This window comes from Bufo gargarizans, chromosome 6 (assembly GCF_014858855.1).
Source record: "Bufo gargarizans isolate SCDJY-AF-19 chromosome 6, ASM1485885v1, whole genome shotgun sequence".
Classification (NCBI taxonomy): domain Eukaryota; kingdom Metazoa; phylum Chordata; class Amphibia; order Anura; family Bufonidae; genus Bufo; species Bufo gargarizans.
The window spans coordinates 130,141,551-130,155,211 of record NC_058085.1 but is presented as its reverse complement, the minus strand read 5'-3'; the positions used below and the strand labels follow the sequence as shown (position 1 = coordinate 130,155,211).

General features: G+C 45.8%; 1 protein-coding gene across 3 annotated transcripts in view; it reads right to left on the bottom strand.

Annotated features, from left to right (window-relative positions):
• The window catches only part of B4GALNT2 (beta-1,4-N-acetyl-galactosaminyltransferase 2), a 214,121-nt gene that overhangs the window by 104,361 nt on the left and 96,099 nt on the right, over window positions 1–13,661 (bottom strand). For all 3 annotated transcript variants that reach the window (XM_044296761.1, XM_044296762.1, XM_044296760.1), the window contains exon 2: window positions 2,663–2,812. In XM_044296761.1, the coding sequence (XP_044152696.1) occupies window positions 2,663–2,812 (150 nt within the window). The remainder of the gene's footprint in view (window positions 1–2,662; window positions 2,813–13,661) is intronic.

Below are 13,661 nucleotides of genomic sequence, written 5' to 3'. Positions count from 1 at the left end.
ATCGCGATAGGGCCCTCCCTGTGTGTCGTTGAATAAGCTTTCTAGGGTAGCCCCTCCTGACAAATTTAGTTCCCATCTCTGCCAGTCTAACCACAACATCCTCTTCCCCTTGTACCATTCTCCTAAGGCCTCATGCACACGACCGTTGTGTGCATCCGTGGCCGTTGTTCTGTGATTTTCTGCGGACCCATTGACTTTCAATGGGTCCGTTGAAAACTCGGAAAATGCACCATTGTTCATCCGCGGCCATGATCCGTGTTTCCTGTCCGTCAAAAAAATATGACCTGTCCAATTGTTTTGACGGACAACGGTTCACGGACCCATTCAAGTCAATGGGTCCGTGAAAGAACACGGATGCACACAAGATAGGCATCCACGTACATGATCCATGGCCGTAGGTTACTTTCATACAGACGGATCCGAAGCTGCATCTGCATAAAAGCTTTTTCAGAGCTGAGTTTTCACTTCGTGAAAACTCAGATCCGACAGTATATTCTAACACAGAGGCGTTCCCATAGTGATGGGGACGCTTCTAGTTAGAATATACTACGAACTGTGTACATGACTGCCTCCTGCTGCCTGGCAGCCCCTGATCTCTTATAGGGGGCTATGATATGCACAATTAACCCCTCAGGTGCCGCACCTGAGGGGTTAATTGTGCATATCATAGCCCCCTATAAGAGATCAGGGGCTGCCAGGCAGCAGGGGGCAGACCCCCTCCCTCCCCAGTTTTAATTTCATTGGTGGCCTGTGTGGCCCCCCTCCCTCCCTCTATTGTATTAATTTCATTTGTGGCCAGTGTGCGGCCCCCCTCCCTCCCTCCCTCTATTGTATTAGTTTCATTGGTGGCCAGTGTTCGGCCCCCCCCGGCCCCCCTCCCTCCCTCTAGTGTATTAATTTCATTGGTGGCTAGTGTGCGGCCCCCCCGGTCCCCCCTCCCTCCCTCTATTGAATTAGTTTCATTGGTGGCCAGTGTGCGGCCTCCCCACCCCCGATCATTGGTGGCAGAGGAGAGTTCCGATCGGAGTCCTAGTTTAATCGCTGGGGCTCCGATCGGTAACCATGGCAACCAGGATGCTACTGCAGTCCTGGTTGCCATGGTTACTTAGCAATATTAGAAGCATCATACTTACTTGCTGCGCTGTCTGTGACCGGCCGTGAGCTCCTCCTACTGGTAAGTGACAGATCATTAAGCAATGCGCCGCACAGACCTGTCACTTACCAGTAGGAGGAGCTCCCGGCCGGTCACAGACACCGCAGCAGGTAAGTATGATGCTTCTAATATTGCCAAGTAACCATGGCAACCAGGACTGCAGTAGCGTCCTGGTTGCCATGGTTACCGATCGGAGCCCCAGCGATTAAACTGGGACTCCGATCGGAACTCTCCGCTGCCACCAATGATCGAGGGTGAGAGGGGAGGCTGCACACTGGCCACCAATGAAATTAATACAATAGAGGGAGGAAGTGGGGGGCCGGGGAGGGAAAGGCCGCACACTGGCCACCAATGAAACTAATACAATAGAAGGAGGGAGAGGGGGCCGGGGGGGGAGGCCACACACTGGCCACCAGTGAAATGAATACAAAAGAGGGAGGGAGGGGGGGCCGGGGGGGCAGCACTAGCCACCAATGAAATTAAAACTGGGGAGGGAGGGGGGTCTGCCCCCTGCTGCCTGGCAGCCCCTGATCTCTTACAGGGGACTATGATACGCACAATTAACCCCCCTCCGGTGAGGCACCTGAGGGGTTAATTGTGCTGATCACAGCCCCCTGTAAGAGATCGGGTGCTCCCAGGCAGCAGGGGGCAGTCATGTACACAGTTCTTAGTATATTCTAACTTAAAGCGTCCCCATCACCATGGGAACGCCTCTGTGTTAGAATATACTGTCGGATCTGAGTTTCACGATCTAACTCATATCCAACAGTATATTCTAACATAGAGGCGTTCCCATGGTGATGGGGACGCTTCAAGTTAAAATATACCATCGGATTGGAGAAAACTCCGATCCGATGGTATAATAGGGACTCCTGACTTTACATTGAAAGTCAATGGGGGACGGATCCGTTTGCAATTGCACCATATTGTGTCAACGTCAAACGGATCCGTCCCCATTGACTTGCATTGTAAGTCAGGACGGATCCGTTTGGTTCCGCACGGCCAGGCGGACACCAAAACGATTTTTTCTTCATGTCCGTGGATCCTCCAAAAATCAAGGAAGACCCACTGAAGAAAAACCGGACACGGATCACGGACCTACGGACCCCGTTTTTGCGGACCTTAAAAAAAAACGGTTGTGTGCATGAGGCCTAACTCTGAGCAGCTGGCTATACGGCAGTGACCTAACCATACTCCTGGGGTGACAGCTGTCATACCGGAGCAGATTGTTCTTACCAGTTACCAGATCAGTTTACTTTTTCTTTTCTCTGCATTGTTTTAGTATTATATTTTTTTATTATTAAAAGTGCTTCCAGCGTGAATGAAAGATAGTGAGTGCTGATCATTTACTATTACTGCATTTATTACAAATGGTGAATTATATTGACTAAAATTTCACACAAAAAACAACAACAACAACTCATTATATAAAATATAATACAATATAAGGCTTGTGTTATGGCAAAAACCTGAATTTCTTATAACATAATGCCCTGCTGCATGACTTACAATTTTTTGTAATGTTTATATTCCTTCTCTCGTCTGTCTGGTGCAAATTCTACATCACTCTTGGCCAAATATTCCTTGAGATTATATATGGTTAATCCTTGTTGTTTGGAGGGACATGTGCACTTGCTCTTTTGGAAGGTGACTTCATAACTGAAACATAAAACATACATTTTCATTGACCTTTGTTCATTGAGCTCATTGCTTCATCTTCAAAAACTGATCTAACTCTTGTAAAGAGTAACTGGTAGTTTATTAGCGCTATACATGTATACCTGAGTTAGTCTGTCAATGATTATCAAAAGATCTGTAATTACCTTATAATAACAGCTTTCATTAATGTCCCCTGTCCCTTTCCACCGCTCCCTCAACCCTTTCCACCCAGGGCCAGTTTTCACCCTCCTGCCGAGGCCATTTTTTGCAAATCCGACATGTGTCACTTTAAGTGGTAATAACTTTGGAACACTTTTACTTATCCAAGCCATTCTGAGACTGTTTTCTCATAACACATTGTACTTCATGACAGTGCTAAATCTGAGTCAATATATTTTTCTTTTATTTATTAAAAAATCCCAAATTCAGTTATCTGAATTTCTCTACTTTAAGCCAGATAGTAATGCCTCATAAAATAGTTATCAGTCATCATTTCCCATATGTCTGCTTTATGTTGGCATCATTTTGTAACTGTCATTTTTTTAGGATGTTAGAAGTAGGGTTGAGGGAACCCAAACTGTAAAGTTCGGGTTCGTACTGAACTTTAGGATTTTTGAACCCCGGACCCGAACATTTCAGTAAAAGTTCGGGTTCGGTGTTCTGCGATTTCTTAGTGCTTTTTGAAAGGCTGCAGAACAGCCAATCACAACAAGCGTTTAACTGTCTGACCTTAGAAGCCATTACAGCCATGCCTACTAATGGCATGGCTGTGATTGGCCAGTGCACCATGTGACCCAGCCGCAATATAAGCTTGAGACATGTAGCGCTGCACGTCACTCTACTGTTACTAGTGTAGGAAGAGGATGCTGCTGGTGATTTCAATGAGAGAATAGGAAAGAATCTGCAATCAGAACTCGAAACTAAGGCCTCATATGCACATTGCCGTGCCATTTTTTGCAGTCAAAAACGGAAGCCGCCCGCGTTGCCTTCCGAAATTTGTGGAAAGGAACGGGCGCCTGCAATATAAATGCCTATTCTTGTCCGCAAAGCGCGGACAAGAATAGGACATGTTCTATTTTTTTTGCAGGGCCGCGGAACGGAGCCACGGATGCGGACAGCACACGGAGTGCTATCCGCATCTTTTGCGGGCCCATTGAAGTGAATGGGTCCGCATCAGAGCCACCAAAACGGCGGCTCGGATGTGGACCTAAACAACGGTTGTGTGCATGAGGCTTAACTCAGCGATCTACATACATTTAGTTGTGTGGGTGCAGTGCACAATCTTTTTACCCTGCCCTGAGCCCAGTGACAGAAAAAAATAACTACTTTTATGTGTCTTTTAGTTAGGTAGGCGACGGCTGACATTTTATGCAAGCTCAGTGCACCAGCACTGCATCTGAGCTTTTATGACATTCAAATCCAAGCTTAAAATACTGCACTAATAATCTGGTTTAAAAAAAAATCACCCTTTTTGGCAATATACAACATCTGGTGCATTTGCAGGATTAGTCAGTGTGCAATTTAAGATAGAAATACAGCCATAATTTTCTGGGTTTTCAAAAACACCCTTTTTTTGGCAAAGCCACTATTTTACAGATCCGCACGTGTGAAATTCAAGCTTAATATATACAGCTTTCATATTCTGTTACTAAAAAACACACTTTTTTGGAGCAATATACAACATCTGGATTAGTCAGTGTGCAATTTAAGCTAGAAATACAGCCATAATTTTCAGGTTATTAAAAACACACTTTTTTTGCCAAAATACACAAATTTACATCTCTTGCAGCATTCAAGGGTTATATACTGCTGTCATATTCAGTTAGTAAACAAGCACCCAGTTTGGGCAAAAAACTTAAATTACGGCCTAGTCTGGATCAGTACGTGCGAGATACACCATTTAGATACTATGGTTATATTCTTCTATTAATAAAACACCCTTTTTTGGGCAAAATACACAATTTTTGTGGCCTTGCAGCATCAGCACGTGTGAAATTCAAGGGTTATATAATGCTGTCATATTCAGTTATTAAACAAACACCCGTTTTGGGCAAAAAAGTTTATTTTGCAGCTTTTGCTGCATATGTTATTGTGAGATACACCCTTTCCATACTGTGGTTCAATTAATTATTAAATAAACACCCATTTTGGGCAAAAAACTTTAATTGCAGACTAGTTTGCATCTGTACGTGTGAGATCCAATCTTTATATACTGTTGTTCTATTCTGCTATTAATTAAACACCCATTTAGGGCAAGATCCTAAATTTGAGAAATATGAGGAGAGCATCAAATAAGGGACGTGGCCCAGGTCGTGGTGCTGCTGGTGGAGCTCCTGTTGCAGGTAGAGGACGTGGTCAATCTATGCCAGCTACATGCACAAGTGAAACCCCTTTCTCAGGTGCGAGTAGCCGACAGAACCTGCAGCGGTATTTGGTCGGGCCTAATGCGGCTCTACAAATGGTGAGGACTGAACAAGTACAGGTGATAGTAGATTGGGTTGCTGACAGTGCCTCCAGTTCCTTTACATTGTCTCCCACCCAGTCTCCTGCTGAAAGATCAGAGTTGGCACCTGCAGCCGATGTCCATCAGTCTTTCACCTCGCCCCCTTGGAAATCAGCCAAGCAGTCTGAGCCCTGAGTCATGCAGCAGTCTCTTCTTCTTTTTGATGACTCTGTTAGCAGGGTTTCCCAGGGCCATCCACCTAGCCCTGCCCTAGAAGTAGAAGAGATTGAGTGCACCGATGCCCAACCACTTATGTTTTAAGATGATTACATGGGAGGACCATTGCAGCACGTCTTGGATGCGCCTGCTACTGCCCACCGCAGCAAGGGACCGAGCACACCAAAGCCAGCTCCAAGGAGTTCCCTGGTGTGGCAGTTCTTCAGACAATGTGCTGACGACAAGACACGAGTGGTTTGCACGCTTTGCAATCAGAGCCTGAAGCAAGGCATAAAACGTTCTCAACCTGAGAACAGCCTGCATGACCAGGCATTTAAGTGCTAAGCACGAGCTGCAGTGGAGTAGACAACTCAAAAACCAAGAAATGTCTCTGGCTCCTCCTGCTTCCTCTTCTGCTGCAGTCTCGACCTCTTCATCCACATCTGGAGTGACAGTGCCACCTGCCACCTCGCAAACAGGGGATCTGCCAGCAACACCACCACCTGGGTCACCAAGCATTTCCACAATGTCCCACGGAAGCATTCAGCTCTCCATCTCCCAAACACTGGAGAGGAAGAGGAAGTACCCCCCTACCCACCCGAAATCCCTAGCCCTGAATGCCAGCATTTCTAAATTACTGGCCTTTGAAATGCTGTCTTTCCGTCTGGTTAAAAAGGCCTTATGTCGGTGGCTGTCCCACAACCGCCACTACTTTTCCAGGCGAGCCATCCCTTCCCTGCCCAACCAAGTGGGGGACAAAATCAGGTATGCACTGCGCAACGCCATCTGTGGCAAGGTGCACCTCAGTACGGATATGTGGACCAGTAAGCACGGTCAGGGACGTTATATCTCCATAACAGCACACTGGGTAAATGCAGTGGCGGCTGGGCCTGAGGCGGATAGCAGTTTGGCGCATGTCCTTCTAACACAGAGGATTGCAAGGCGCTTTAGTTTGCCTCCTGTTGCTTCCTCCTCCTACTCTGTTTCCTCATCCTCTACCGGCTCCTCATCCGGTCAGCGTAACACCTTCACCACCTACTTTAGCACAGCCAGGGGTAAACGACAGCAGGCAGTTTTAAAACTTATCTGTTTGGGGGACAAACCCCATACGGCGCAGGAGCTGTGGACAGGCCTTGAACAACAGACCGATGAGTGGTTGGTACAAGTGAGCCTCAAGCCCGGCCTGGTGGTGTGAGATAATGGGCAAAATCTTGTAGCAGCTCTGAGACTAGACGGTTTGACGCACATCCCTTGCCTGGCACATGTGCCGAATTTGGTGGTGCAGAGATTCCTTAAAAATTACCCCGATATGTCAGAGCTGCTGCATAAAGTGCGGGCCGTCTGTGCGCGCTTTCTGCGTTCTCACCCTGCTACTGCTCGCCTGTCAGCGCTGCAGCATAACTTCAGCCTTTCCGCTCACCACCTCATATGCGACGTGCCCACAAGGTGGAACTCCACCTTGCACATGCTGGCCAGACTGTGCGAGCAGCAGCAGGCAATAGAGGAGTTTCAGTTGCAGCACGCACGGGTGAGTCGCTCGGCGAAACAGCACCACTTCACCACCAATGACTGGGCCTCCATGCGAGACCTGTGTTCCTTGTTGCACTGTTTCGAGTACTCCACCAACATGGCAAGTGCCGATAATGCCGTTCTCACGTAACTATCCCACTTCTATGCCTCCTTGAAAAAATGATGCTGGCAATGATGGAAGAGGATGTGGCCAAGGAGGAGGAAGAGGGATCATTTCTGAGGGTTTCCGGCCAGTCATTCACAAGTGGCTCCGAGGGTGGGTTCCTGCACCCACAAACGCCAGGTACACAAATGTCCAGCCAGGGCACAGTTCTGGAGGATGAGGAGGAGGAGATGGAGGAGGAGGAACCATGTTCGCAGCAGGGTGGCACCCAGACCAGCTCATGGCCATCACTGGTGGTGGCTGGGGGGATACAGAGGACACAAACGATACACCTCCCACAGAGGACAGCTTTTCGTTGCCTCTGGGCTGCATGGCACACATGAGCGATTACATTCTGCAGTGTCTCCGCAATGACCGCCGAGTTGCCCACATTCTAACTGGTGCTGATTACTGGGTGGCCACATTTCTGGATCCCCGTTACAAGGACAACGTACCGTCCTTAATTCCGTCACTGGAGCGTGATCGTAAGATGTACGAGTACAAGCGCGTGCTGGTAGACGCGCTGCTGGTGGCATTTCCTCCTGACAGTGGGGGCACAGTGGAAGCACAAGGCAAAGGCAGAGGACGAGTAAGAGATCACCAACGTAGCTGGGGCACCGCCAGCACCTCAGAAGGCAGGGCTAGCATGGCCGAAATGTGGAAAGCTTTGTCAGCACGCCACAACAACCAGCACCACCAGCTGATATGGAACGTCTTAGCAGGAGGCAGCATTTCACCAACATGGTGGAGAAGTATGTGTGCACATGCCTACACGTACTGAATGACAGGTCTGCCCCCTTCAACTTCTGGGTCTCCAAATTGGGCACATGGCCTGAGCTTGCCCTTTACGCCTTTGAGGTGCTGGCCTGCCCTGCAGCCGGTGTATTATCTAAACGTGTGTTTAGCAGGCAGGGGGGAGTCATCACAGACAAGCGCAGCCGCCTGTCCACAGCCAATGTGGACAAGCTTACGTTCATTAAAATTAACCAGGCATGGATCCCACAGGACTTGTCCGTACCTTGTGCAGAATAGACATGTATACCGGCCTTAACCAGCCATTGTTATACTGCAGCGCAATTGCTCATTCTTGTATTTTGGATATTTCACACTCTTTTTTAGTGTACCCTAATTACAAAAAAATAAAATAATTAGAAACCAAAAACCAGTGTTGGCTACCTTGTCCTCCTCCACTGCCCCCTTCCACCTACACCGTTACGTCCACCGCCTCCTCAAACTCCTACTCCATATGAAACTTTACTCCACCTCATAAATCACATTTTTTATTTGAACTAAGTTTCTTTTATTTTATGTCAATTCACTACTTTGTCAGTTACATTTTCGGGTGAAATTCACAAATTATTGGGTGTGATGTACAACTGCTATACCTAGTAGACAGGTTAAAAAATAATAATAATAATTTGTCATTTTCGGGTTAAATTCACCTATTTTTGGGTGTATTATATACCTCCTCTACCTAGTTGACAGCTTAATAAATTTCAATAATTTCCCACATTTGCGCTTCAATAATTTGTCCCACATTTGCGCTACAATAATTTGTACAACATTTGCGCTTCAATAATTTGTCCCATATTTGCGCTTAAATAATTTTTTCAACATTTGCTCTTTAACAGCTTTTCCCACATTTTCGCTCGATCCCAAAAACATATAATCTATTTATCTCCCTTGGATGTGGTCTCTCTTTCTCACACTCCCTCTCCGGCGTGGAACCCTGATTCGCCGATAACTGTGATCAACATGGTAGGCTCAGAAAAGAACATCGAAAGTTGATAGAGAAGATATCCAAATGGATGGTGTATGTCACTGGGGCACCTCTGCATAGGTGACAGGAGCATTAATTTAAAAAAATCGTATGTTACATTTCAGGTGACATTTTTCAAATTTTGCCGGATAGAAACCCCTGCTCTGCATAGTTGACAGGGAATAAAATTTAAGAAATTCTTCAATAATTGATGAGCGCCACATCCTTTCATTCAATTCTGAAACTTTAAAAAGTTGTCCCACATTTACGCTTTAATACTTTGTCCCATATTTCCACTCTTTTAATTTGAAACAATTAACCTCCCTTGGATGTGGTCTCTCTTTCTCACGCTCCCTCTCCGGCGTGGAACCCCGATTTGACGATAACCGTAATCAACATGGTAGGCTCAGAAAAGAACATCGAAAGTTGATAGAGAAGATATCCAAATGGATGTTGGACGTCACAGGGACGTGCGATCAGGCAGAAGTTAGCTAAAGTCAACAAAGCGGCAGCAGGGCCTCTCCTGGCTAACGTTTACAAATCAAAAATACCACAGTGACATTCGCTATAATTCCAATAACAGGGCATCTTAACAGTCCTATATTGTTATTTATCATCACTACCTCCCTGAGTTGGGAGTGGGTAATTGCCGCGTGCCCCCTCCTTAACTTGGAAGCTTATGCTTCAATACTTTGTCCCACATTTCCGCTCGATTACATTTAATTACATCCATTGACTTCCCTTGCATGTGGTATCCTTTTCTCAGGCTCCCTCTCCAGCCTGGAACCCCGATTCCCTGCCACCCGTGATCAACATGGTAGGCACATAAAAGAACATCGAAAGTTGATAGAGCAGATAGCAAATTGGATCGTGAACATCACGGGGACGTGCGACATGGTGGGGCAGTAAGTGTGCACACACCTACACGAACTGACTGACAGGGGTCAGCCCCTGTGCAATGAGCAGGACCGTGGTACGGTTAGTCAGACGCCAAAATTATGCAGTAGGTCCGGGTATGTGTATAATAGTCTATGGTTTTTGTTCGTGATGCCAATTACAGCGTGCGCAGGGTACAGTCTCAGGGCCCTTTAAGGTGTTGCAACTCACGTACCAGGTTAGGAATGCAAGAGTGGTGTAATGTCTCTGTGTAGCAGTAGTAATAGTGTCAACGATGTCTCCTACCTTGGTACGGCTGGACTCCTGGATCCTGGCTCACTTGCAATAAATGAGTGTGTTGCTAGTAGGAGTAATGGAGGAACTTGGTAGCAATGAATGAGATCCAGACTTGGGATATAATTCAAACTTGTCTTTACTGGATGCAGCATTAATCCACACGAGATACAGCAATAGTCTTTGGTCCCAGCAGGTATTCGCAATGTATGGCAGGGATCAATATCTCTTCTGCTCCTATCATGTGCCTGGAGAATATGGCAGGAATCTGTCTTCTGCTCTGTCTATCTTCTGCTGTGTGTGGGACTGACTAGCTGAGGAGGAATTTGGCTTCTCCTGGTCTCTGGATGTTACTCACAGTTAGCTCACAGGGAATGGTTCTTGCTGGAGTTCTGGAGGTGGCTGCTTGCTTGTCACCAGCTGAGGCTGAAGGCTCAGGCTGGGAATGAGCTTTTGTCTCAGCCGAGACCAGATTCTGGTCTGGGATCCCTAGAACTGGGAGCTCCTACTTGCACAGCCTTCGCCTAGCCGGGGTGGCTGGTACACACTAACTATACTTCCTTCCCCACCTATGAGGCAGGATGTGGGAACATTCCACACCTCCTCAAAGAGGGGGGAGCTAAACTGGAATGTACTATTCCAGTCTAGAAATGCTAAACTGTTCCTAAGGCCCTGCTGACACATTGCTGCCACCTGCTGGTGTACATGGAAATTACAGCAATTACATGTAACAGGCTTAGAAAATGCACATTTGTGAGGAATATTAAATAAAATAACATTAGCTGACAAGGCACATATTACCAACAAATAGTAGAGGGGAAAAAAAGTTTAGTAACATAACTCTGGGATGTTACACCTGCAACTTCTGGGTCTCCAAATTGGGCACATGGCCTGAGCTTGCACTTTACCCCTTGGAAGTGCTGGCCTGCCCTGCAGCCAGTGTATTGTCTGAATGTGTGTTTAGCACTACTGGAGGGGGTTATCACAGGTTATATTTCCCAATGTTTTGGGGTGTACCCCAATTTAAAAAAATAAAAATAAATTTAAGCCCAAAAAGCAGTGTAGGCTACCTCCTCCTCCTCCACCGCCGCTTCCACCTACACTGCCACATCCACCGCCTCCTCAACCTCCTACTCCATATGGACCTCGTCCTCTTAGATCAAGATTATTATTTTTTATTTTTATGTTATTTAAAGTCATTTCCCTATCCACATTTGTTTGAAGAGAAATTGCCATGCTCTTAAGCACATTTTGATGCCATTTGCAGCCCTCTAGCCCTTTCCATGACATTTTTACAGCCATTTTAGTGCTCAAAACTTCAGGACCCCATGAACTTCAATGGGCTTCAGGTTCAGGGGCAAGTTCGGGTCAAGTTTGGGTCTCAAACTTGAACTCTTTTCCTAAGTTCGGCCGAACCCGTCGAACCCGAACATCCAGGTGTCCGCTCATCTCTAGTTAGAAGGCTTAGAAGCCATTTTTCCAATTTTCACCTAAATTTCCTAAACAATTTTGTAAGCACCAATTCAGATATAAAGTGATTTTGAGGGGGCTTGAATAATAGAAACCACCTATAAATAACCCCATTTTAGAAACGACACCCTTCAAATTATTAAAAACTGATGTCACAAACTTTGTTATCAATTTACATGTTCCACAAGAATTAATGGAAAATGGAGGCGAAATTTCAAAAGTTCATTTTTTATGCAGATTTTTCATGTTAATAAATTTTTTTTGCACCACAGCAAGGGTCAACAGCAAACTAAACCTCAATATGCATTACTCTGATTCTGCAGTTTGCAGAAATACCCCATATGTGGTGATAAACTTCTCTATGGGCAAGTGGCAGTGGTCAGAAGGAAAGGAGCGCCATGTGTATTTTGGATACAGATTTTGCTAGAATGGTTTTTGGGCACCATTTTGTATTTGAAGAGACCTTCAAAGAATATATTAAGGGGGTACTGAGCACTTTGACCCCCAAGTGTTTTACAGAATTTGAAAACACTTGGCTGTGAAAATGAAAAGTTTCCAATGAAATGTTGCTTTTGCCCCAAATTTTTCATTTTCAAAAGGGATAACAGGAGAAAAATCACCCACTGTTTGTTGCCCATTTTCTCTGGCGATTGTCTTAGGTAGGGTCATATTTTTTGGGGATAAGATGGAAGTTTGATTAGTAACCATTTTGGGGTACATAAGATTTTTTTATCGCTTGGGATTACACTTTGGCATATTAAAATAAAATAAAATACATTCTTACAGCATTCACCTGAGGGTGCATCTCATGTGATATTTTTATAGAACAGGTTGTTACGGACGTGATGATACCTATCGGTAATATGTCTATCATTTTTATTTTTGTTAAGTTTTACACAGTTAGGCTACATGCACACAAATGTAAGGCCCCGTGGCCGTGCTGCGGCCTGCAAAATGAGGGCCGCAATGCACGAACACCGACCGTGGGGCAGCCGCAGCAGAATGCGGACCCAATCACTTTAATGGGTCCGCGATCTGGCCGTTCCGCAAAAAGATAGGACATGTTCTATTTTTTTTTTGCGAGTACGGGTCAAAACCCCACAGAAGCATGCTGTAGTGCTTCCGTAGGGTTCCGTTCCGTGCTTCCGTTCCGCACCATTCCGCATCTCCAGATTTGCGGATCCATTGAAGTGAATGGGTCCACATTCGCTATGTATGCGGGCCGCAATACGGCTACGGGGGGCACACGGTCGTTTGCATGTAGTCTAAATGCATTTTTGAACAGAATTAAATCTTGTTTTGGCGTTACAATTTCCTGAGAGCCATATTTATTTATATTTTTTGCGCGATTGTCTATAGTCTTATTTTTTGCAGGATGGGATGACGGTTTGACTGGAACCATTTTAGACTAAATACGCTTGGTATTACACTTTTTGTGAGGGAAGGTGATCAAAAATAGCTGTTTTGGCACAGTCTTTTTTTTATTTTTTTCACAGGGAGGATCATGGGAATTTTTTTTATAGAACCAGTCGATACGGACACGGCAATACCTAATATGTATACTTTTCTTTTTTTTCCTATTTTTTACATTTTTTTTTTATTATGCAAAACTTTATTTAACCTTTTTTTTTATAACAAAAAAATTTCCACAACTTTTGGGGATCTGATCCCCTGTACAATCCATTACAATACTTCTGTATTGTAATGCATTGGCTGTAAGTGTATTACACACTGTAAGGCTACTTTCACACTTGCGCTTGATCGGATCCGTTCTGAACGGATCCGATCATATTAATGCAGACGGAGGCTCCGTTCAGTACGGATCCTTCTGCATTAATAACTTAGAAAAATTTCTAAGTGCGAAAGTAGCCTGAGCGGATCCGTTCAGACTTTCAATGTAAAGTCAATGGGGGACGGATCCGCTTGAAGATTGAGCCATATGGTGTCATCTTCAAGCGGATCCGTTCCCATTGACTTACATTGTAAGTCTGGACGTATCCGCACGCCTCCGCACGGCCAGGCGGACAGCTGAACGCTGCAAGCAGCGTTCAGCTGTCCGCCTGGCCGTGCGGAGACGAGCGGAGCGGAGGCTGAACGCCGCCAGACTGATGCAGTCTGA